The 27,814-nt window shown below is 31.0% G+C and overlaps 1 protein-coding gene across 4 annotated transcripts in view; it reads right to left on the reverse strand.

The window, feature by feature from the left end:
* trol (terribly reduced optic lobes) overlaps positions 1-27,814 on the reverse strand; it is a 278,511-nt gene that overhangs the window by 75,266 nt on the left and 175,431 nt on the right. For all 4 annotated transcript variants that reach the window (XM_088266065.1, XM_088266064.1, XM_088266063.1 and 1 more), the window contains 2 exons: positions 5,278-5,391; positions 3,036-3,155 (listed from right to left, as the gene is read on the reverse strand). In XM_088266065.1, the coding sequence (XP_088122191.1) occupies positions 3,036-3,155; positions 5,278-5,391 (234 nt within the window). The remainder of the gene's footprint in view (positions 1-3,035; positions 3,156-5,277; positions 5,392-27,814) is intronic.

The following is a 27,814-nucleotide window of genomic DNA, read 5'->3' on the forward strand; positions in this document are numbered from 1 at the left end:
ATTCAAAGATATTATTGAAACACGTGTTTCTATGCATTCGTCATCATTAAAAATAGTGTTAGATAATTATTTGATTGCTTGTAAACACGAGTCACAATATATTTTAATATAAAAAGGTATGTACCATATTATGAATGCCAGTAATCAGCATTTCAAGAATTAAAAAAAAAATATAATCTAGAAGCGCAAAACTTTTTTTTTTGTTTTTAACAAATTTAATAACTAATGATGCTAGAATTAAATTCATTTATAAAAAGTGCCATTTAAAAAAATGAGAAATATTGATAAAAAGAAAGGAATATTTTTTTTTATAAATTAGTAAAAAATGTATGACATACGGCAGTCGGCTTCATCCGAAGAGTCTTTAGGGCAATTAATAACACCATCACACCGAAGGAGTACGGAGATGCACGTTCTGTCGCCGCACATGAAGTGGCCTCTTTTATCACAAACGTGCACACCGGACCAAAACTTAACTAATCGTGACATGTCCCATTTCCGAATGAAAGATCCACGCCAAACAAAGCAGCAATAAAGGGAACGTTATGTTAATACTACAAAGTAATTTCAATTCAAGACGGAAATACTAAAACAACCTAATACACAGACACCAGGTCAAAGATTTTTTAGTAAATTAATGCAAATATGTAGATCTTTAAAGAAGGTTTTAATCTAGTTAAATCAAAACAAATTTCAATGTAGGGAAGATTGCAGTCTAAAGTCTTAAGTACCAAGGGCCTAAAGTTATTCCGGATCTCTAGTGTAGTGGTTAGAACATTTGGCTAGCGAAACCTTCAGTTATTTTTCGCTCTCATATTTATTCATATTACCCTGGACTGATCACCATGTCTTAATGTAATTATATATATATATATATATATATATATATATATATATATATATATATATATATATATATATATATATATATATATATATATATATATATATATATATATATATATATATATATATATATATTTATATATATATGTATATAAATATATATATATATACATACATATATATATATATATATATATATATATATATATATATATATATATATATATATATATATATATATATATATATATATATATATATATATATAAACCGCGTTGCACGCAGTGGTCTGTTGATCTATTTAGTAGGGATGGGTAAGAAAGGAGAGTGCAATAATATGTTCAAGGTTAAAGCACCCATGCACTTCACCAAGTATGTTTTAATAGAACCACATTTGGAAGCCCGAATATGAAGCGTGAGGATGAAAATCGGTGAGATAAGATTTTAAGGGCTAAAAATTTCGGACACATTCGACATTCTTAAGTAGCTTACGAGTATATACTTTGGACCCCGGTCTTCCTTAAATAATTTAAATCTATTAAAAATATGAATATTTTTAAACTATTTAAAATATTGAATGTACAATACGAGTACAATGCTAGGTTATTATTTGACTCAATACGTCTGTTTATTGCGGTAAAGATCTTAAAATTGAAACAAAATCAATATGTAAATAAATCTTAAATAAAACTAACTTAAATATAAAACTTACATATACTTAAATATACTTAAATATTGGCTCTAGTTGTTCGGCGAAAAATATATGTAAAAAATTAATAACTCTCAAATGCTCAAGTCAAGTCAATAACTATACTATGTTTTTTCTAAAGAGACTATTCATTTGTCAAAAACTTATCGAATTGGTCGTTATGTTCAAATTCTGTCCTGGTTTAAAATTATTCATATTATTTCGAGAAATAAAAATACTTTGTGTTCTGATCCACTCACATTTTTATTAACCAACTAGTTTCGGCAACAACCTGTTGCCCTCTTCAGGGTTTCATTTATTACTAAAAATATATATATACATATATAAAAAGAAACAGTGTACAAGTTGTTGGGTTTCAAAAGGGTAGTGGTAGGGGTAATGGTGTTTTAAGGAGGGGTAAGAGCAAGGAAGGGGATAACTCTGTTTAGGTTGGGTATGATTTTATGGGAAAAATATTAAAAATGGGACTTTGAGTAACGTTTATTTGGTTGTTAATTATATTTAATTTTTGTTTAACCGCTTTTTTTTATTTCTAAAACCTCTTAATTATTAATTTGACTAATTCTGTTATTACAATGTAAAATTTCTATCCCATCTTCAAAATTGAAGTATTTTTATTTCTCGAAATAATATATCAATATGATCCACAAAGTTAATGCTTTCAATATTCAAAACATAAAATTATTCAGTTTAAACCAGAGTATTGATAATATCCGAAAAAGGTTATTATGAAAATTTCATTGTATGATCAAGATTTATTAATAATAGTATCTTTAAAAAAGACAGAGTGCAGTTGTAATTACATAATAATGAGCAAAAAATTCATTTGTTAATGTTTTTTTTCATTGTAATACATCTGTTGATATCAGGATTTTTTTTGCGAAATGAGAAGATAATTTTTGAGTAATGGAACTTACTCTTTAGCAATATTATATATGTAACTTATGTATGTAAAATGTTTAAATAAATTATAATAATAATATTCTAGAAGCACGGTAAAAAATAATAATATTTTAAATAAATGAGAGAAACAATATGATATAATGATACAAAAAAAATATAAAAAATAAATTACATACAAAATACAGTTTTATGATATTATAAATTACTTTGATGATAATGGAATAATGTAGCCAACATAAATTAAATGAATAAGTCAAACAAATTAATTAAATCACGATATTATATTGGAAAAGTAGAATCATGATAATAAAAAAAATAAATAAAAAAATAAAAAAATAAAAAAATAAAATTCCTTATCGAGATCATTTTGCGTCAATTAAAGCAATGTTTAATTTGTTTAATTTATTCTACAAATAATAGGTACATGAAATATTGGTGAGAGTAACAAAATTATTTTAAATTAAAAATATTGAATGAACCTTGGTTTTCTCTAAAGCGTCAAAGATTCTATCGAAGGTATATTTTTTGACCATTGATGTGTTAAAAGATGGAAATAAAATAAATTTATAAAGCCTACCTGGAGGAGACTTGCATTCTCTTTCATCAGACGAGTCGGCACAGTTTGGAATGCCATCGCACACTTTTCTGCCTTCAATGCAAACTCCATCTCCACAGTCAAATTCTTCTCCCGAGCAGCCTACACAATAAATCTATATTTAGCATACTTTACACAAAAAGGATTCAAACTACAAAAATGAGCTGTATTTTATACTATTTATTGACTTTGCGTTTAATTTGTAAAACTCCATTTTAATTTATGTATTAATTTGAAATCAATCACAGATTTTTTGAGTCTACTAAGATATATTTTTATTAACAAAAACACATTAAAAATTAATATTGTGACAATTGTTTCGCCTTGTTAGGTATTATCAAAACTAATGTCATTCGTTTGATAATGCCCTAACAAGGCGAAACAATTGTCACAAACAAGTGTGTTTTTGCTAATAAAATACAACTTAGTACACTCAAAAAATCTGTTTGATTGAAAATTAATACACGTATTTTATACATCACTTTAAAAATATACGTAAGCACAAAATTCGACGAATATTGAAAAATTTGCTCATTAGCTTTAAATCTTAATTTAGAAATTGTGAGTTTTTGGGACAATATTAAAAAGTTATAATATATTCGCCTTACCTACTGACCACAATTGAATTAATAATTATTTTTTGACATCTCATCAAAGATGAAGAAGAATATGGAATATTTCATTTAGGTTTGTAAGTATAATCATGTACAATATTTTTAAAATATTTTTCCGGCTGAATTTCAAAGGTGTGTAGATACACAATATACAGACATTCATAACGTACACACACACACACACACACATATATATATATATTTATATATATATATATATATATATATTTATATATATATATATATATATACATATATGTATATATATATGTATATATATATATATATATATATATATATATATATATATGTATATATATATATATATATATATATATATATATATATATATATATATATATATATTATTATTATTTTTTTTTTTTTTTTGACATCTCATCAAAGATGAAGAAGAATATGGAAGTCTGGGCATTTACGGGGCTTACGACCGTCATAGGCTGGTTTAAGTGATCACTTTACACACGTGTAACATTCACCAATTCTACCCATTATTGACAACCACACTACTCAAATTCTTGGAAGTTCTATATATATGAACCAATTTAGAAACTTTGTTCATGAATCACTAAAACTTCACTAGAGACATCTATTGGTGAGATGTAAAGAAGCTTTTTATTAAGCAGAAACTCTTATATTAGTATGTGAGATCCGAATCCCGGATTATAATCACACACATGAGAAACGCCAGAAAATACCATTTTCATTTTTATTATTAAGCTTATAATTTGACCAGACTTCCATATTCTTCTTCATCTTTGATGAGATGGCAAAAAAAAATAATATGAAAATAAGTCCTGTAATTGGAGATAATCCAGATTTTGTGAACAAGTATTTGGACACACTCAAAATGTTGTAAATAAATTATCTGGTCAAATTATAAGCTTAATAATAAAAATGAAAATGGTATTTTCTGGCGTTTCTCATGTGTGTGATTATAATCCGGGATTCGGATCTCACATACTAATATAAGAGTTTCTGCTTAATAAAAAGCTTCTTTACATCTCACCAATAGATGTCTCTAGTGAAGTTTTAGTGATTCATGAACAAGGTTTCTAAATTGGTTCATATATATAGAACTTCCAAGAATTTGAGTAGTGTGGTTGTCAATAATGGGTAGAATTGGTGAATGTTACACGTGTGTAAAGTGATCACTTAAACCAGCCTATGACGGTCGTAAGCCCCGTAAATGCCCAGACTTCCATATTCTTCTTCATCTTTGATGAGATGTCAAAAAAAAAAAAATATGAAAATAACTCCTGTAATTGGAGATAATCCAGATTTTGTGAACAAGTATTTGGACACACTCAAAATGTTGTATATATATATATATATATATATATATATATATATATATATATATACGTGTGTGTGTGTGTGTGTGTGTGTAAAAAGCCAGAAAATATCATTTTCATTTTGATGAGATGTCAAAAAATAATATGAAAATAACTCCTGTAATTGGAGATAATCCAGATTTTGTGAACAAGTGTTTGGACACACTCAAAATGTTGTAAATAAATAATAATGTTTAATGATTGCAATGCAATATTTTTCATTGCCATTTTCCATTAAAAAAAAACAGATATACGCACGACAGTTAAGTTCATCCTCTCCTTGGGGACAGTCCATGACCCGATCACATCTCCTGACGCCGTCGATGCATCTCCCATTGTTGCAAGTGAAGTCCAAGTCTGGTCGGCAATATTCTGTAAACAAAGAGAGACGTAATTAGAAATGATCACACCGCCGAACCCTTCGGATCTCAACAGCAGCTCGACTGAGAGTGGAAAAGACAGATTGCCTTCATCATTCAATTTGGGCACCAATGCCGCGCCTTAAAGCGACAATGATTAATTCAAAGCTAAATTTCTTGTGTTATCGTTGCATCAATGTATCGCAAGATTAATGTAAGCTGTCCCAGACATGGTAGATTGCACGGATTGAATGTGATACTTAACGCCATACATTCCAAAGCAAACATAAATTGGGAAAGAAACCCAGTGTGACGAGATAATAATAGCCAAATATGTTTTCAGTACAAGTAAATATTTGAATAATATTGGATGTCAAGTAATATTATTTTACCAATTGTATATTAACCAATTGCAGGCGTATGTATAATACTATCGTAGCAATTATATTTATTTATTTAAACTTCGTGTACAGAAAAGAAATGATTAACATGCTTCGATACGATTGAGTGCCCTATGCACCACTGGAGGGGATAAACGTGAGAATAGGTACTTATTTTGGCCTCAAGATACTCAAACATAAGAAGTCTTACAAAAGTAAGTATCAGTAGGGGTATGCGTATGCAACCCTGGGTAGACTACCCGCCAGATCAAGTTAACTCGACGTCGGTCCAATGCGCTGCCCTTTGCACCATACGATAACTTGCTAGGATATGATTTTAAGTAGATGGAGGTAGGATACAGATGGTGAAGACTCGCCTAGTTATATATTTTTTGTACATTTTTTTATGCGAGTTTTTGTTATTAAGTAAATTATTAATAGGATTTGTGAATACGTTTACAATCCCACGTAACCATGTAATAAAGTTAATAAAATACCGAATAAAATATTTCAGACAAAAATTGATCCGTTTTCGAAGTATCAAGGGGATAACTTCAAATATTTTTTTAATGTATTGAAATAATAAAAGATTATTCATACGAGATAATCTCAATAATTCAGTTATATGTAAGTATAAAAAAACGTGTAAACTAATATTTAAATTGATTCTCACAAGGCGCATCTTGGCAGGGAGGGCCACGAGGGAGGATCAGTGGAAATCGGAGATCAGAAAGGTGAAGAGGTTCTTGAATCGGATACTTTACCCGGATCATCACTCCTTCGGTGCTCTGAGCACAGCTCTACACGGTACACTTCATGCCGAGATTGTCGATCGGCCAAACAGACAACACCAACATTATACAGCCTTTGTAAAATGCCTTTAGTAACGAGATATCCCTGATCCTAGAACGGCACGACTACAAATTCTCCAGGGTTCGAATAATACATTCCTTCAACATACTCCAATCTATCCTAACAGTTCTACATATACGTATACGCGAGTCGAGTTGCGGTTCCGTGGGTAATGTCGCGGATTCTAGTCACAGACTCCAGGTTCGTCTCCGCTCTCCGCTACGACCTGATTCATTTTCAAAAACACGTGGCTTAGGGTTACCTAAAATAATATTCAATTTAATTGTTTATTTAAATTTTATTTTTTTTCTAAATTTTACAGAACATGTACCGTAGAACGGGGCTACTTGAACTTTGATGTGTTACTTGAGCCCAGTACAAAAAAGAGATTTTAATCGGTATTTGGTCTACAATAATGAACGTATCGTGAAAATAAGTGTCACTTGTCAGGGAAACAATGAATCATGCTGATACGTTCATTATTCCTCTCCTTTCCTTCTCCTTCCTGCTAAATCTATTATTTTATATCATACCCTTTTTTTAAAATCTCTGAATGTTTTTTAATAGTTTTATAAGATAAATGTGGAATTGTTTAATTGTTTTTTTTTTCGCGTAACTAGTTTTTTGTTAATGTAATGTAATGTTTATTATTGTTAATGTAACTGTTGTTTGTAAATCATTTTTTTATATGTAAGCTGTACAATTCCCGAATAAATAAAAAAATAATTGTAGACCAAATACAGATCTAGATATTTTTTTTGTACTGAGCTCAAGAAACATAAATACCTGAAAGAGGGGCGGGAGAGAGGAAAATGGGAAAAGGGAAAGATAAAAGCTCAAGTTCAAGACAAATTATGTGAAAATTGGAACCCACCATGATATATATATCGACTATGAACACGATCATAGTGTTAATTATTTGTGTTCATCACAAAAGCATTTTTTCACGTATTATATTTCAATACATCGATTTTCATTATCGAATAATGAGAAATGAACTAACTAACTAACTATCACGCCACTTCCCCGCAGGGGTAGGCAAAGTGAATAGAACGCCACACAACTCTGTCTTTGCACACATTCTTCGCCCCTCATGCATCTTCTCATACATAACCGCCGTTTATTTCGACTCCTAACCTGACCCGATGAGAAATTATCAATAATATATTTATATTGGCACTATGATTTTCTTTTATACCCCCAACTGGTTACCAATCCAGAGTACGAGTATATTTAACTCTGGCACGTTGCTCATTAGGTAGAATATTGTAGCAGTATCCACATCAACTGAAGGATATAATATGCATGTAGAAAATACTGCTTTCATCTTCCATAGAGGTGTTGAGATAGTGTGGTAAGGTCATGAACCAGCACTAGAACAATGTGTGCAATGTATACTGACTGAAGTTCGTGGAACAACAAAGTAGGCACACCGTTGAGACATGATCTGTATTCCCGAAACTTGTTACTCTGCCCAACAAGCTAGCACGTTTATACCATTTGTCAAAGGTGTTAACTTGAGAAAAGCTCTATTTTATGATAAGAATATTTATACCCGTACATTCAAAGTTTAAATCCTGACAACGTTTCTACCGCTACTTATTTTCATCTTCAAACTACAACAGAACGTGGCGTTTGAAGTACCTCTATCTACCGAAGCTTTACAGAATTCATATAATAAACTAATGTAAGCTTCCCATTACAAATATATTGACGAGAGTAAATGCAGTTATGAGCGATTAGTTGCTTAATTCGGTATTCAGATACGATCAGTTGAAGCTTATACGCAAATCAATACACAAATTCGTATGCGTATTTTATTGTAGTTCTTGATATAATTCATAATTTGTCATAAAAAACTAAAGAAATATAAACCAAGCAAAAGTAACGAATACTAACCCATGAGGGTTATAGAAAAAGTGTATATATATATATATATATATATATATATATATATATATATATATATATATATATATATATATATATATATATATATATATATAAATACATACACATATGTGTATATGTGTATATGTTTGTGTGTGTGTGTATGAACAAAAATTGTTGAGATCATAGTTCTTCGATAAATGCACATAATCTGAAATCATTATCTCGATATTTTTCCCCCCATTTTACTATTTATTATAAGCAGTATAATATTACTACACATTTTCAAAATTATTCGTAATGTGAACATAAAAGACAGAAAAAAAACAAACCACCGTCCCATGAAGAAATATTCACATGCCACAAAATAAAATAAATTGCGAATTTATCAATATTTACGCGGTGAATTAGAGATTGAAAATGTGCAGGAATGTTGTGCCTTCTCAGCGTGGATTCAAGTGTTATTCGTCCGGATTACTAATTCTTCTAAGTTTACTTATTTAGTAAACAGATACATTCTCATGCTAAAGATTGTCAATAAATACGTGCGGGACTTTAACGTGGGAGCACCGTATATTTATGCATGTATCCAGAGTCCGGGTGGAGACGTGAATGCACAATCGAAATGCGAGCCTTAGCGTGGAATAGTATTCAGATAAATATAAAACAGCTAGTTTCAACTAACTGTATCCGCCTCAGTCTGGAGTTTAATGAAAAAAATGAATAATATGATCGGATATAAGTATTTGGACACACTCAAAATGTTATAAATAAATTAACTGGTCAAATTATAAGCTAAAATAATAAAATGAAATAGATATTTCTAGCGTTTCTCATATGTGTGATTTTAATCCCAAATCCATAAAATATGGTTATGTGAATAAAAATATTTTGATTTATTTAATTTTAATTTTATTTTATTTGCAGAACAGTTACATAAATACATTTACTTTAACGAGTTACAAAAATAGGTATTTGTACCATTCCAGTTACAAAATTTCACATTTGTAATTTAATATAAATACCTTGAAGAGGGACGGGAGGGAGGAAAGGGGGAAAAGGGGAAAAGGGAAAAAGGGGAAGCTCAGCTCAAGTCTAAGACAAATTATATAAAAATAGGGACACACCACGATATGAATATCGACTTACTATAGTCGAGTAGAACATATCAAAATTAATAATATGTATATCAAAATTAATAATAAAAAATACTCATGGGACATGAATTCGTGCATTTGAATTTCAAAGATGATGTATAAGTATTTATTGTATAAATATAAATGCAAAAATATCATTTGACGAACGACTAAATTTCAATGAGCACTCTGTTTTTTAAATTTAATAAATGAACTAGTTTTTAAATGTTCCGTTTTTATTGCGCCCATCGTTTCGATTCATCTTTATGGCACCCATCAAGTGAAGAGCTTGACACAAATCTAACGTAGATTGGGGTAATTAGTCGTGAATACTGAAACAACACGTGGTCGAGCGCGTTTTTTAACAATCGTCGCCAAAAGTCAATTAGCGATCGCTCTAAAAAAAGTTATTGTTAGAATGAATGATCGCATATTATGTCACAACTGAGTCACTGTCTTAAGGTACTTCATTAGTTGAATACGCAAATAACTTAGGTTCACTTGTTCTGGTTTAGTTACCTCTTTTTAATATATTCATAATATAATACATGTAAATAAATATTGGTTTTATTTTTAAACTTATATTAATAATATATCCGCATGGCGGGTCTTAACAATCCCAACAAAAACAGACTAGTGATACTGGTCAATATTTATACCTTATACAACCGTTCAAAATGATTGGGTAAATGATGCTTGTACATAAGTACTCATAAATTGTATAAAAATATACAATTTATCGCAGTATGAATGAATAAATAACTCCAACATCATATATTTATGAAACTGTAAATTGATGAAAACGAAGAAGACAAAAGAAATAGGATCAGGTTAGGAGTAAAGGGGTGAGGCAGAAAAACCACAGAAGAGTTAATAGGCGGTTCCAAGGATATAAAGTAATGTTTCAGGAGTTTCATTAAAGTCATCAGAGATTTTGGAGAGAAAGTGCATTTTTCACATGAAGAGATAACTCATTTCATAGTCTGTAAATATGTATATTGTTATCAATGTTTTTTTTTTATTGAGTTATTTCAATAATTTTATTTCGTAAAATTCTTGCATATTAAATATCGTTGACATCCTGATTATGTCGAAGGGGATAGTGATAAAATAAAAACTTAAATTATTTACGTTAAAAAAAAGTATTTTAATATTATAATCCATAATGAAAACAGTTAGGATGCCTGAGTGAATTTACGAGGAGTTGAAATGCACTTTACGTTAATCTGGGATGTGTATATGGTTTACCCATATGAGACTAGATTCATCTTTCCGGGTAGTTGATGCATATCGAGTTGAGATATAATGGTACACAAAGTCTCGTTCCTGTCGGGTAAGTGTAAGCCTCTTGTAAAACACAAAACACCTCTTGTAGCAGGGATTTATCTTGCTCGGTTCGTACATAGCGATGACGTGAAGTGTTGGAGAATTTAAGGAAAATTCCCCGAGCTCGTTCACCTGTCATTAGATCGGTTGTAAATCCTACGAGAGACTCGGATTTAAAATACGTTTTTTATGTAAATATGAATGTTTCGAATACTTTTCCCTTGTTCTACAATCCTAGTCACAGGGTCGACGTGGTTTAGAAAGTGTGCCCAGATAAACAAATGTTTCCATAGGTGTTTTTCATTCTTCTTTTTTATCTTATTATAAATATTAATTGGTTTGACTTTTTAATTTAATCTTTTGCATATGTCATAAATATTTAAGTGGAGAATCGCCAAATGACACGAATTAAAACAATCAATGATTTTATAATTTTTTAATGCATACATATCATGCCTGTTAATTATACATAGTTTGGTGAATATACATTTTGCTCATAGTGAGTGAAGCAAGTGATTGAAGACTTGCACGTTCAACAAGTTTTGTTGAACGTGCAAGTGTTCTTGATTGAAAATCTGCATATTATGTAAATATACCATATTTCGCAATGACGATAATGGTGATAAGTCGTAAGCAATTACATCATTTAAATTTTAGGTAACGCTGCATGAATAAAATAATGACCAGGCCGATTTACCAAATTTCAGTTTGAAAAAAATACAAGAGGTAAAAAGTGCATTATTTTTTTTGCCAATCTCATTTTGACAAAATGGCTTAACAGTATCGGATGACTGAGAAGCTGCGGTTGGGTCCGTCCCGGAGATTGATTATATAGCGATGAAAGAGCCAAAAAAACTGAAATAGCCGGGCACATTGAAATCATCGTCCAATCGGAATGAAAATGGGTCGTACACATATTATCTGGGCAAGCTGCAGAACGGTGGACAAACGGTGGGTGTCTCGGAGACCGCGAGCACCAATGCGACCCACTAGACGAGCTTCAAATAGATGGAGAGTTGATATATGGAGTTGGCCAGGAATGAGATGGAACCAAGTAGCACAGGGCATGACAGCCGCTGGTGGAGGCAGTGGACGAATGCGGGGTGAAGAGAAATCACCACGAAAGCCAACAAAAAGATGTCAGCACGCATAATTCGACTACCACATTTAGACAATGGGTATTGTTTAAAGGGTTAGACGTCCTGCCCATTACTGAACGTCAGTCTATTGATTCATTCAACAGGTCTGCATACTTCAGAACATCGTCTTATACAAGATAGCCAATGCTGCTACGTAAAAAAGTAAATCAATTGGAAAATAATTAATAAATAATCGGTAATGATATGAATTATATCATCCTTCTTCTAACCTTCATCTGCACCCAATATAGAATATATCACATATTGACATAGCACATAATATAGCATACATTGACGCAGTGTTATCATGGTCGTTATTTCTGATCAGTCCTGCGCTTGAGGTACCGGTCTAGGGTGATATTAAATAAACATTGGAGTGAAAAAAATACTTATTTATTTCGACCGCCCTGGGAATCAAACAAGGCAAAAAACTGACACAAATGCGCAAACTATATAACTACGGAGGCAGATCTTTTTTTAACACTCTAAAACTAACTAACCATCACGCCGCTTCTCCGCAGGGGTAGGCAGAGAGAATAGAACGCCACACCACTCTGTCTGTGCAAACATTATTCGTCTCTTCCACGTTAATGCATCTTCTCATACATATATCTGCCGATTGTTATTGTTGATTGATTGTTACCTAACCGCTTTCAAGTATTTGGCATACCTCATCGTGCCACGTTTTTCTCGGCACTCTAAAATGTAAGAATTCAGAATATAGTGAAGGGGTATTTCAGTAAGAGACACGAATATAAATGTAACAACGTAATCGATGTTTTTGCATATTTAATGTGGATCAAGCGAAATTATGTTTAAAAAAATATCGGCCTTTTGGCCACCACGCGTCGCCCTGGTTTATTTTTTTTTAGTTTTTATTCTTGGAATAGCGATCGTTGCTTGACGCTCCCCTAGCTCTCCTTAACCCTATCACGTCCGCCCTGTTCTGTCGCGAGGCAGGTGCGCACAATACTACCGTGCATATTAACACTTATCCTAACCCTTCGTCTTCCCACGAGGTGCAGTTGCCAGAAAATATCTCCAGGATAGTGACTGATCAGGCGTCAATCAACGTTAAAGATAAGTTAAGTAAAGCAAGAAGCATTGCCAGCGCCGTGGCGTAGTTGGGTAAAACGCGCGGGTTCGATTCCCGCCAATCGCAAAATTGATTCAAGAGAGATTTATTTTCAATTGGTCTGGGTGTTTTTATTTTTATTTTATTTTACTTGTTCGGGAATTGTACAGCTTTACATATAAAAAATATATAAACAACAAAAGTTACATTAACAATAACAAACATTACGTTAAAAATAGCCAATTAAACAATTCCATTATGATAATAATAAATAATAAAACCCTTATCCGCACCCCAATGGTGCATAGGGCACTGTATCATATAAACACAGTGTTATCTTGATCATTTACACATGAAGGAAAGGTGATCAGCCCTCCGCTTCAGGTACCAGTCCAGGATAATATTGAATAAATATTACAGTGAAAAAATCACTTATATTTATTTGACCCCCCCTCGGAATCGAACCCGGGACCTCCAGAACGGTAGCCGAGCGTGCTGACCATTACACTACGGAGGCGGACAATTTATAAAAACTATTAAAAAACATTAAGAGATTAAAATATATGGTATAAAAAAATAGATTTTGCAATGTGTTAGTTTGTGATGTATTTTTCACATTTACCTTCCCTATCCTTACTATCCTACCTGCAGACAAGCATCTAAAATAGACGCTTTACTGGTTATTCCTTTAAAAATATATATACAACAATAACCAATATGTACACATCATAGTTATGATATATATATATATATATATATATATATATATATATATATATATATATATATATATATATATATATATATATATATATATATATATATATATATATATATATATATATATATATATATATATATATATATATATATATATATATATATATATATATATATATAGACTCGCATATGAATAAGAGAATACAGCAGTACAGACAAAGTAATCTCGTGACATACATTTTTATAATATATACCACTACAAACGGTTTGACGTATACTTTCTCTGACGTCAAATATAATATTAGAATATAATATGAAAACATGAAATAAATCAGAAATTTTACAGTTCTTCTTTGTTGTTTTTTTTAAAGAGAAATATTTATAAAAATCTGAAATAAACACTGAAAAACTACAAAAATATGGTAAAGCGAGATCTGGGCCACCCAGTAAAAACTATGCCTATATTATTACTTTTACTTTGATTACAATTGAAAATTATTGATTTGCTTTATCTGTACCCAATGGTGCATATTGCACTGCATCAGATTGGTGCAATGTTAATTTGATCGTTTATTATATGAAGGCATAATAATAATAAATATATATTTGAGTGAAAAAATATTTATATTTATATTGATCCCTTGGGAGGCAAATGTTCTAACCACTTCGCTATGAACGGGGACTACACTTTGTATAATATGGGTTTCAATAATATAATATTCAAGTAATTACTATTCGGTCACTTGGAAGTGAGTAAGCAACAGTTGATAAGAGTTAAAGAAAAGAAATGTCTTTCATTCGGGACATTCATCTTTATCAGACAAATGGGAAACCTCTGTAGAAGTGTTTTATGAAGAGTGAAAGCCTTGGAACGTTACCAATTTTCTATTTCGCTTTATAGTTCATAGTTAAAAACTTTTTCAATTCTCGTTAAAACTTTATAACAATAATAAACTAAACTGTGTGAAAATCTAATTACTTCATTTAGATATTTTAAAATATACGAAATCTACTTGTTGAAAATGTTGACAGTATCATAATTTATTCATTTCATACTTGTTGTTCTCATATATTTTTTAAATTCTGGTAAATAGGGCAAAATCACTCCCGAAATTGATAAGTCCTATTAAATATATAAATTAATGGTCAAATAATAAACTAAGTCTATTTTCTAGCGTTTCTCACGAATTCAGGATTGGGACATCACATACAAATTAAAGCTTCTTTCGACTCACAAAAGATGTCTCTAGTGAAATTCTAGTGAATTCAAGCGCTTTGTTTCATAATGAGAGTGAGATGATCTTTAGAATAAAAACTAAAAACGCATTTGTTTGCTAAATCATTTCCTCCATCATCTTTTCCCCAATTGATTCACAGTGAAGCGCCCTTGAGGTATGTAGTATTTTACGAAAATGGCGCTAAGTATATAAATTATACAAATTTATTGTTATTATTGTGAACAAGTATTTGGACACACTAAAAATGTTGTAAATATATGAAGCTTCATTAATATCGTGGTGTTCCTTGTTTTGACATTTTGTCATTGTTTGTCATTGATCTTTTTGGATTTTATTTTTATTTTAGATTTGATCCATCATCCTTCCTCGCTCTCATCTCCCCTGTTTTGTTCCGAATGTACGCATATGTGTAAATAAATGCGGAATTGGGAAGTACCGGTGCATGTTACATTATCACGTATAACGTATATGGTGTAGGTTACTATGTATATTCCATGATAAATACCTTAAATTTAATTTATATATTTGACCTCAAAATACTGTAAAAAAATTATATTTTTCATACAATTTTTCAGATTTCAATTACTAAAAACAACCAAAAAAAGAAACGACGTCTAAAAATATAAATCTATATTAGGAACTACAAAAGATGAAAATATAAATCCAAAATAAAAAAATATGAATATAAAAATAATAACACAATTACAATTTGTTGCCTACCATTACGTTGGTGGAGAGGCCAATAACATACTTCCAATTTTTTCCGTGTCCTAAATCAAAGGGTATGGTTAACTATTTTTACCTAGGGTTAATTTGAACGTCGTTTGTGTCAAAAGCGTCTTATTTAATTATTTAGTGAATTCCCGAGCAATCACTTTTATTTACAAATTTATTTACACAGGCAACCACGTTCAATCGTTCCGCATCAATACAATATGACCACATCGATATAAACACCGTTTATTTTATTATTAACCATCAAAATAATGAAGATGGGAGGTGAATCGTATACTAACCATAGATACTTGATACATAATTGGTTTAAACATTTACATATGTATTCTACACACAGTTCAAACATTGTTCAAGCTCCGTGTGGGAAATTACGCTTATCACGAATCGTCCTTATTTTACAATACTATTTTATTGATATTTAAGTAAATTACATATAAGTGATCCACATAGGTACATTTATTCACAGAAAAATTCATTCGACAATTGCAATAAATCCACTTATTCCCTACTAACGTAATATTTGATCAGGAAAGTATTTTATATTTCTAGACGTTATCCTTATATTTTGACGGTGATAATTTTTTTTTTACTTTTTCCTTGAAATTGAATCAGGGTTCTTATGAACCATAAGCAAACTCACTAACCGCAACACTGCTCATGATAAATATTACAAATTACTACCGCTTTGATATCCCTCTCTAGTTTCTTTTAATAGCATAGATCTAGTCATATGTGCTCCACGGCTACGTAGACTTGATTAAAACCAGAATTTACCTTTTTTTGTTTATTTGGACGTGTCTTCATGTGATATACTCGCTTAGTTATTCTCTCGTTATCCATTCACTCGACATATCCAAACCAATTTAAGGAATCTATTTTAATTATCTTTGTCATACATTTCATGCTTATATTTTTAATTCCTTCATAAATCGATTTTTCCACACGTTTATCTGATGGATCATCATTATTTTTCCGATTCCGAGTTTCCTCTTGGTACATCAGTGTTGGCACTAGCAACTCGTTGTAAACTGGCAGTTAAACTAAAAATATTTTCAGTCCGTAGGATGTTTTGCGATCACGTTTCCAGTAATACCCCTAATATTGGAGCTTCATAAAGCTGTACCGTAACATGACTTCGCAGGAATTCAGCGCACAAAAATAAAAGCAATAGGAATGCTTTGAAACGAAAACGAGCCGGCAAACGTATTGTTTGAGCAAAGGCACAAAACACCTTGGATACACCCCACAGGAAGGTAGGGGTGGATCGAGGAGCTAATAAATTGTAAATCGACGTATAAATCATTTCAACCAGTCAGCCTACGTACCGTGGAAAAATGGCAGCATTTCCGATATCCGGTTCCCGCCAAACTACCCGACGGCGGGAAAGAATGCGCGGGAAGCCGTATTTAGTCCTGTTTGCCTTTGCGAGCCTGATCTTCAGTCCTCAGGTCACAACACTTTGCACAACAAAAGAGAAAGTACAAGCTTATTCCGGAGTTATATACAAGATTTACTAGGGGCTACATTCAACTTTCAACCCATATTCCGAGAAATACTAAAACTATCCAGCTGCTTATTTTTACTTTCTACTACTTTGTTATACTGAACGCATTGAATGAATATCGCGTTACCATATGTGAGCAATTCTTATCAATAAAAAACTATTAAAAAAACAATCGAATGCTGCATTAATTAAAAATGTATTATGAATAAAAATTATTCCAGAATCAAGATAATAGAATAAAAATTATCTACCAAATTGGACTCCACTTATTTATTATAGGTATAGGTATCAGAAATATCCTTCACTCGGTATTCCAACAAATTGTTTATGTAACTGAAAATTCTTATATATAATTAACGATCATGTTAACATCGCAACGATCCGATGCAATGCTCTGTACACTCTTAGATGCAAGATAAGGGTAACAAAATAATTAACTTCTGCTTAGAAAAGTAAAATCATATTTCCAGATTTTTTTTCAAATGTAGCGTTTCTCACGAATTCAGGATTCGGACCTCACATACAAATAAAAGCTTCTTTCGACTCACAATAGATGTCTCTAGTGGAATTCTAGTGAATTCAAGCACGTTGTTTCGAATAATATACAAGTATATAGAATTTCCAAGAATTTGAGTAGTGTGGTTGTTAGTCATGGGTAGAATTGATGAATTTTACACGTGTGTAAAGTGAGCACTTAAACCAGCCTATGACGGTCGTAAGCCTCGTAAATGTCAAGATTTCCATATTCTTCTTCATCTTTGTTGAGATGTCAAAAAATAATATGAATAATAACTCCTGTATTTTTAATTAATGTTTTATTAAGTAAATACCACTATTTCTTAAAATCTACTGTTTATAAAGAAATAGTGTTTACTAAGTAAAAAAATAATTAAAAATGGAATGGTTTTACCACAAAGTGACTGCCGAATCAATTAATGAAATAACTCCTATAATTGAAGGTAATCCAGATTTGTGAACAAGTATTTGGACACACTCCAAACGATGTTAAAAGTAAATAAAAAAAATAAAAGCAACTCTTGATAACTGAGTGGTTCTCTGGCGTTGTGGTAAAAAGTGGCGATTGTTCGAATCCCGTTCCTCAGGCCGGGCCGGTTAGCCTTCAGATTAACATCACAATACACGCTTTACAGGATCCAGCATCTCCTGGAGCCCGGAATGGCTGCATCAGTCTCGCGTCATTATGCTCGTCCCCAGTCGCTAATCGGAGTGGGAAACCGCCTAATGGTTATGTACCGCTTTTTACATAAATATTCAAATTCCCCTACATCTACTTAAACTCTCTATTAACGTTTGCAGGATTATACTTTGTACGCGACTTCGTCTAAAGGAGTAGGCAAAAGCTGGAAAAAACATTATGTTTACGAGTATGAGTAGTTAAAAAAAATTATAATTTATATTTGAAGCACTTTTTTGTGATTTTCCATTTTGTAATTAAAATGTAACTTTGTTTTAAAATTCCTATAAATATTCTACTATAACTTAATTATAATATCTACCAGTTTCAAACCTAACAGCTTTATAATCAAGACTGATTAATACAATTTTAAATAATAAAATATTTAAAATGATTTTAAAACTATTTATTAGTTGGCTTAAAAATATCTTTACCTATATTATGTATGTACAAGGATTTACAGGATATTAATTTAATACGTTTTAAAAATTTTAGTGGATGTGTATAGTTTATAATAAATGAATGAGCTTCATCCCTAAAAACAATAAAATAGAAACGACAATACGCTAGACACAATGGATTCAATATCTTTTTCATTTTAATGATTTTTATTTATATGTATTATACTATATGAACTCGGTGTAACATGCTTTATTTATATAAATTATTTGGGATACATACTTAACGATCTTACCGATATCACGATTTGAGCAATGAGACTAGGAAATCAATTAGATAAAGCTTTATGTTTTATGCTAGTAATTTAGGTTTACATTTTTCAGTTCATACATATAGTGTCGAGCTGTGGTCCCGTAGTGTCGCAGACTTTTGAGTCAGAGTTTCTGGGTTCGAACGCACTCTACCACAATTTGATACCTATTTTTACCTAATAATGAGCCGCTTAGGCTCACATAAATAGTATGAAATTGAATTAATTCTGAAAATAGTAGAGATACAAATATTTCTCTTTTATTTAAAAAAAAATATTATCAAAAAAAGCATGTTTAGAAATCTGCGTGAGCCAAATAAGATCATCACACTTTAAGAAATGTCATAAAACGATGCAAATTAAGATTTTTTTTTTTTTTTTGTAGAAAAATATTCAATTTTAACGTTGAAATGCGCTCCCTCGGACGATTGTGTGGAAAATCATTGTTTGACAGTATAAAATACGAAGATATAAGAAAGGAATGTAAGGCTGAACGAGGAATAATTGAAAAGATTAGGAAGAGTTCTTTACAGTGGTATGGACGTGTGGAGCGAGTGGATAACGAGAAAATGACTAAGAAAATATATGTGGCGAATGTGAGAGGGAAAACAGAACGAGGACGACCGAAAAAGACTTGGCACGATCAGATCAATCAGAACCTAAATTCTGGGTGTGTCAAAAGTCTGCGTAATCGGAGGGCATGTATGGCTAGATGTATGGATGTGAAGGAGGCGAGGAGAGTATGTCGGGACAGAAGAGTGTGGGAAACGGCGTGATGGTAGTTTGTAGTAGTAACTTGTCGGTAGGAGTTCAAAAATATTTTGAATAAAGTTTTAAACTTTAAACAATATATACTTAATTGATAATTTTACGTATTCCTTATCAATTGCTATGTAGAAGTTCATATATCAATATATCTACAGGTTGTATTAATAACTTACTCTAATTTAGAATATTTTTACCATGTAATGACGTCAGAAAATATGCTATGACTTCAAAGGCGATTTAAATGGAATGTTTCAAGTAATGTTTACGTTTATTTGACACGATAGTTTTTTTGTATTCTGAATTCTTTGATATTTACTGTCCGTAGCCAAACAACTGATCAATATAGATTAAATACCTCGTTTTATTTTAAGATGATCACACCTTGAAATAATAGTTTGATGTAGTAAACATACTTTACACGAATGTACGGCAAAACGATGTATGATAGATGTTTGAATGGTGAAATAAGGAAAGAATGCAAGGCTGAGAAAATTATTATCAATAAAGTTAAGAAAGGTGTATTGAGATGGTTAATGTAAGGTAAGTATGAGTGAGGAAAGAACGATAAAATAAGTTAATGAGACAAATGTAGTTGTAAAAGAAGCTGAGGAAGACCGAAGAAAAATACTGAAAAGCGGCCGGGTCAAGAGTCGAAATAATCGGCGGGTATGTATGAGGTGATGCATGACAGTGGAAGAGGCAAAGAATGTATGCAAAGGCAGGGTGGTATGGCGTCCTATTCTCTCTGCCTACCCCTGAGGGAAGCGGCGTGATGGTTGGTCAGATAGTTAGTTACTTTTCAGTATAACTGATAACTAAAAACTTCAAAATGTCGCAATTACACATATATCGCTCACTCCTTTCAACTACGTCATATATCAAAATACTTGATTTTTCAGGAGATCGTTTTTAAAGTTTAAAAATATAATACAATGTTTTAGAAATAAATATCAAGCCACTTATTGAACTTTTTACTGTGCAACAAATCTTTTTAAGTAAAACCTGAATGTTTTTTCTCAATTTGAAAAATATTAAGTATATTTAAAAAAATAATTAAACAATACCTTTTCTTCAAAATGCAAAAACAACACTTTCTGTCCTGTAGCGGGTAAATGTTAAGTTAAAATATGCCGCTTTTGCTGGGATATAGTACATTTTCTGGGCATTCCGAAAACATGCACAACTGAAAATTGTCGATTTTCGATTTGTGACGTTCTTGAAAGGAGTGAGCAATGTATGTATATTACATGTAACCTTTATCTGCGAACATATTTTCGTATGTACGTATTTCATAATATATAACATTCTTGATCACTGCGTTATGAGGTGCGTGGGATTCACAACCAGAAACCTGTTTCCTATAAATATGTGTATTGACATTTAACCGCGATACTCGCAATATAACGTCCTGTAATATAATTTAATATGAATAAATAAATAAACTAATTCAAACAAGAAACTCTATTAATATTCATTTTATGTACAATTGAAATATGTGTATTGACATTTAACCGCGATACTCGGAATATAACGTCCTGTAATATAATTTAATATGAATAAATAAATAAACTAATTCGAACAAGAAACTCTATTAATATTTATTTTATGTACAATTTAAATATGTGTATTGACATTTAATCGCGATACTCGCAATATAACGTCCTGTAATATAATTTAATATGAATAAATAAATAAACTAATTCGAACAAGAAACTCTATAAATATTTCTTTTATGTACAATTTAAATATGTACATTGATATTTAACCGCGATACTCGCAATATAACGTCCTGTAATATAATTTAATATGAAAAAATAAATAATGTAATTCGAACAAGAAACACTATGAATATTTCTTTTACGTACAATTTTAAATATAAACAAATAATGAAATTAGTTTTTAAGCCAAAATACGATAACTTATGCATTACTTAAAGGAAATAGTAAAACATCAAGTTAGATGGTTATTTCGTTTTAGCATTAGTAACAGAAATATGTATCTTGTGCTACATACTTGTACTTTTTTGATATTCGTTATTTTATCATTTTTTTTAAATTAAAGTACACCTTTACGGTGTTTCAAAATGATGCGAAATGCATCGAAACACGTGTCACAATAGATTTTTAGTAAAAGTGGTATTTACTAAGTAAAACTTAAATTATAAAAGGATAGATTTCACCACTAGTGACTGTCGAATAATTTTTCTTATTTTGATTTTATTGTATGGTACTATATGCGATAGTTGGAAACAAAATAGGGATAAATAAGTATGTACTGCACTTACCACTTAGTCAATTATGGATATAATTATTATTATTAGTATTATAATTTTTATTTTTCTAATTAAAATTGGATGACCAATCACTGTGGAATGAATACAAGAAAATTTTGACTTTTTTTTTTCCACGCCGGAAATGATTTTTTCTTCATAAAACATATCTTTTCACCGGTGTTCGAGGGTACTAAGCGATTAAACCTGTTAAACGTATCTAAGATATGGTGTAACAAATGTTTTGGGCAAGGCATTCTGACAGCGATGAAATAATGATATCATCCGTGCTTGATCAATACATAATTTCCTCTTCACTCCACATTCTACATTCCATACCTCGTGATTCACAAAGTTATACCGTACATCGATATCAAAACATACAAAATGCATTACTTTCAAATTATCCTATCAGTTTGATATGTTAGTTTCCTGACGAAATTATTGAAGTTATATAAATTAGTGAGTTTACAACATTTTCAGTGTGTCCAAATACTTGTTCACGAATATGGATTATCTCAAATTATAGGAGTTATTTTTCATAAGTTTTTTCTAAGAGTTTCTACTCAATAAAAAGCTTCTTTTCATCTCACACATAGATGTCTCTAGTGAAGTTCTAGTGATTCAAGAACAATTAAATAAAATTGGTTCATATTATATAGAACTTGTAGAATTGGTGAATGTTAAACGTGTGTAAAGTGATCGCCTAAACCAGCCTATGACGGTCGTCAGCCCCGCAAATGCCCAGACTTCCATACTCTTCTTCATCTTTGATGAGATGTCAAAAAATAATATGGAAATTAGTGAGTGTCTTTTTACCACCTCTTTTTTTGAAACTAGAGATCAAGAATCGAACGTTTACCATATAATATTACAATATCAATAACTAAAGAAATGAGACAATTTTTGAATGGAAAATACATTACCCTTATCCGCTTACGAGACTTCTGCACTATTATAATTTTTTTCTTTTTCATACATACAGCTAAGCTTGTACCTACTCGTATGAGTATGGGTATGCTCGCGTGTTCTAGCTACTGTTGTTATTTTTTGTTTCTTTTAATATTTTTTAATATTTCTCCTCAATTCCTTTTCCACGTAGCAGAAATGTCCTTCACCCTAATCTACATCACTTAGGAGTAGAGTATGCCTTTGTGGAATGGACATTGGAAAACAGGACTGATCCCCTTGCCTTCTTGTAATTAAATATCAAGTTAACCCGGTGATGTTGTGTCCTGTGTATCATTTTTTGTATGTATTATAATTTGAGATTGATCAAAACGCGTTTATTTTGTATATTAAAGACGATATTGTGTCTATTTCGTTGCAATCCGAAACGTTGAAATATGATAATGAAGATAAAGGAAACGCATTACAATGTAAAAAAAAAACATAATTTGATTCCATGTTTCCTAAATACACTTGGTTCAGAAACGCCATAAGAGCCGATAAAAAACGCTTTCCAGTAGCCATTTACGCACTAGATTTATTTATTGTAAAAATAACACTTGACTCTAGATAAGAACCGCTTTTTTATTATTTATTAATCCGATACGAATGAGAGTGTTTAACTTAGAATGGATGCTGTTTTTCATGGAAGATAAAAAGTTCTTTGTTCAGACATGTCATTATTCATCGGAGAGATGCATAAACACATAAGGACAATGAACTCACAGATGGCAGCGGAATTGTAATGATGTTTGACCTCTATTTCGAACTGACATTCATCAATATGTATCACTGAAACTATCGAGTCACTTCACGAGAGTACAGTGAGATGGCTCAAATAATAACAGTAATTTCTAATATTATTGATAATCGTTAGAGATTTTTTTTCATGAGAATAATGTTGTATATACATAACAAAGCTTACGATCTTTTATTGGATGGTTTGAGTGATAACTTTATACTCAGTGTTATACACGGAAAACTTTTTTTTTAACCCAGTATTTATATACACCTATTTATATACATAACAATATATTTTAACACACTTTATAACTGTATATGTCTTTAAAAACTTTTTCTTAAGAAAATTATAAGGTACAATTTAAGACACATTATTTTATGGTGTCCATATTCTGATGTGCTTTATGTGTTTGAAATTTGAGATGCCATGAATGTATCAATCCAAAAGGAATTCCGGAAAATTGTTTTTACAATGATGTATATATTCATATGAGCACAGGGCATGTTGAATTACCTATAAATCGGTTAAATGATACAGTAAAAAACGGTATTTAATTGGTAATAAAAACGAGTCAAAAAGCGCAATATAATCAGAAAGTACATGTAATTTACTACTATAATTATTCATACAAAGTACTGTTTCGTTTTTCAACATCGGCAAAATGCATTTGAAATGCAAACGTATATATCTCTTACTCATTGAGAATAACAGAGTATATAGAAAATTCAGCTTTACGTGAAGAATGCCATTACAAGGAAAAAATACTAAAAAATTATATCCTTTTAAAACCTTTACATGAAAAAGTGAGAAACATATACCAAAATCACCGGCGAATTTAAATTTTACCAACCGGTTATTTGGTAATTGAATTTAGGCATATTTGTCTATATAACATTTTCCATTAAAAAAACAGTAAAGCATCTTCTTACATACATACATACGAGTACGGAAATAATTAAAAACAAACTTTTTTTGACACATTTAGTTTGAACCTCCCGGAGAGATGTTGTACAAAACATATATAATTTGACCTTAGATGTTTCTGGTTGATCTGACGCACTATGATGGAATTCAATAGAACCGATTGCGACTTTAAAAAAATTAACGAATGATTTTTTAATAACTGCATTCTTAAATGTCCTCTTTGATAAATTATTGAATCGAATTCTTCTTATCAAGTGTGTTAGGGATATGTTCTGTAACGATGTTGCTTTGCACTATGCATATTGAATAAATTTATAAATATTTATTAGGAATTTATTGGATTGAACGCTTTGTACACAAAGCACTCAATCATATTTCTGGACTAATAAAGCGAATTTTTAGTAAAAATATTATTAGGAATTTATTGGATTGAATGCCTTTTTTACCCAAAGTTTGGTCATACTGTTGGACCAAGAAAGCGAATTTTTAGTCAGAAATATTATGACAAACTATATTATGGACAGTGGTGCACCGAGGTAGAGAAACGGCACCTTCTGAAGTTGAAGCTTACCTCTGTTTTAAAACCGAGGTAAGCTTCAACTTAAAAAAAAGTAATGTTTTCAGCGAGAGTCGAAAAGACTGTTGGAATAATACGCATTTAAAATCGTTATAACCTTCTTCAGCTGACAACTTGCAAAGGTATTCAATAAAAGTAGTAAATGTAAAGTTTAACATAATAAATGATTTTTAAGGTGTCTTGGTTTTTTCTGTTAATTAGATTTGAGATCAAAGGCTACATATTACAAACAGTGGCGTGCACAGATAATGAATTGAGATAGGCAGTAGAGGTAGATAGTAAAGTAAACTAGGTACTAATTATAAGGGTAGGTAGTAGAGGCAGGTAGTAAGGTAGGCTAGGTACTACTTACTAAGGTAGGGTAGGTACTGGTTGCGTTTTTATATGAGACGCGGGTAAATTAGGATAGGCACTGCTTCTGTCTATATGGAATGCACGCCCCTGATCACAAGTATATGAAGACTTGAAAGATTACTCGATTTTCAGTGTACATTGTTTGAAAAAAATAGAAGCGAATATGAGGGGAAAATTGATGTTTTATTTATAATAGCCCTGGCGCTATTTTATTTACAACTACACCACTGATTATAATGCGCGTATTTGTTCAGCTCCCTTTTACAAATAGAGCAACCCATTTATTAGAGAAACGCTTTTAGATCAATCATAGAAGAGAACACTGTACATGATCAGCACATGGTCGATATCAATGTTATTCTTACCAAATGGAACATGTTTATGTAACTAAATGGAATGTTCCAATTTAAAAAAAAATACGGATCACTTGTAAATTTACAGATGGATTCCTTTACCATATTTCTTTAAGAATATCTTTATATTATCCACTGACACTTCGTGATGGAATTGCATTCTAATATATTATTAGATTAAAACCAATATTTTTAGCTTTTCCACTTTATTTTTATTTGACCAGCGACCGGGTTTCGTCGTTACCGACTACATCAGACTGGTGGGAGGCTATACAAATTGTTATGTTATATATAACAATTTGTATATAACATAACAATTTTAAACAAGACAGGAGTTGATAACCATGATTTGATTATATATAATCAAATCATGGTTATCAACTCCTGCCTTGTTTTATATATAACATAACAATTTATATAGCCTCCCACCAGTCTGATGATGTCGGTAACGACGAAACCCGGTCGCTGGTCAAATAAAAATAAAGTGGAAAAGCTGAAAATATTGGTTTTAATCTAATAATATATTTAAGAATATCTTTCATCATTGAATGTTTAAACTTAAAGAAAAATAAAATATATATACGAGCTGAAACAATTGTCAAAAATATATTTTTTTTAGATGTTTTTAACAATAAAATACAATTCAGTAGACCCAAAAATCAGTGTTTAATTTTAACTACAACATTTTGAGTGTGTCCAAATACTTGTTCACAAAATCTGGATTATCTCCAATTACAGGAGTTATTTTCATATAATTCTTAACATCTCATCAAAGATGAAGAAGATACTAATATAAGAGTTTCTGCTTAATAAAAAGCTTCTTTATATCTCACCAATAGATGTCTCTAGTGAAGTTCTAGTGATTCAAGAACAAGGTTTCTAAATTGGTTCAAATATATATAGAACTTCCAAGAATTTGAGTAGTGTGGTTGTCAATAATGGATAGAATTGGTGAATGTTATACGTGTGTAAAGTGATCACTTAAACCAGCCTATGACGGTCGTCAGCCCCGTAAATGCTCAGACTTCCATATTCTTCTTCATCTTTGATGAGATGTAAAAAAATAATATTTAATTTTAACATTTAATATATATGAGGTAAAGATAATATGTTAACATAAATTCATTTATTAAGATATTTCAAACAATTGCACAATAATAAATGCACAAACAAAAAAAAAAAAAAACAATAGAAGGGAGAAAAAAATATTTCAAAATGCATTCATGGTCCTCCGTTGATGTTCGCGCTATCGGAGTGAACGCAACAGGTTGACTGCAGAATTATAACTTTGTGTTCGGTGAAATGAAAATACACCATTCGGCATACCTTCTTGAAAGATATTTGTAAGAAATAAATCATCATTCTGCGAAGATTGTTTGGTAATACGAATGTGATTCACATTGCTGTCATCACAAAATATCTCAAAAACTCAATTTGATTAAAGCAATTTACATAATTCAGATAAGCAATCGAAAAAACAAGTATTTTTCCATCAGCTAAAAACATTTTTTTCCGAATAGTAAAATGATTAAACACGTATTTGATTTTACACATATAATGTAATGTAATATACCCATACTTTTACCACTTCTACCATCACGC

This window comes from Brachycentrus maculatus, unplaced genomic scaffold, assembly GCF_059751285.1.
Source record: "Brachycentrus maculatus isolate JH-2025_06_01 unplaced genomic scaffold, ASM5975128v1 h1tg000261l, whole genome shotgun sequence".
Classification (NCBI taxonomy): Eukaryota; Metazoa; Arthropoda; class Insecta; order Trichoptera; family Brachycentridae; genus Brachycentrus; species Brachycentrus maculatus.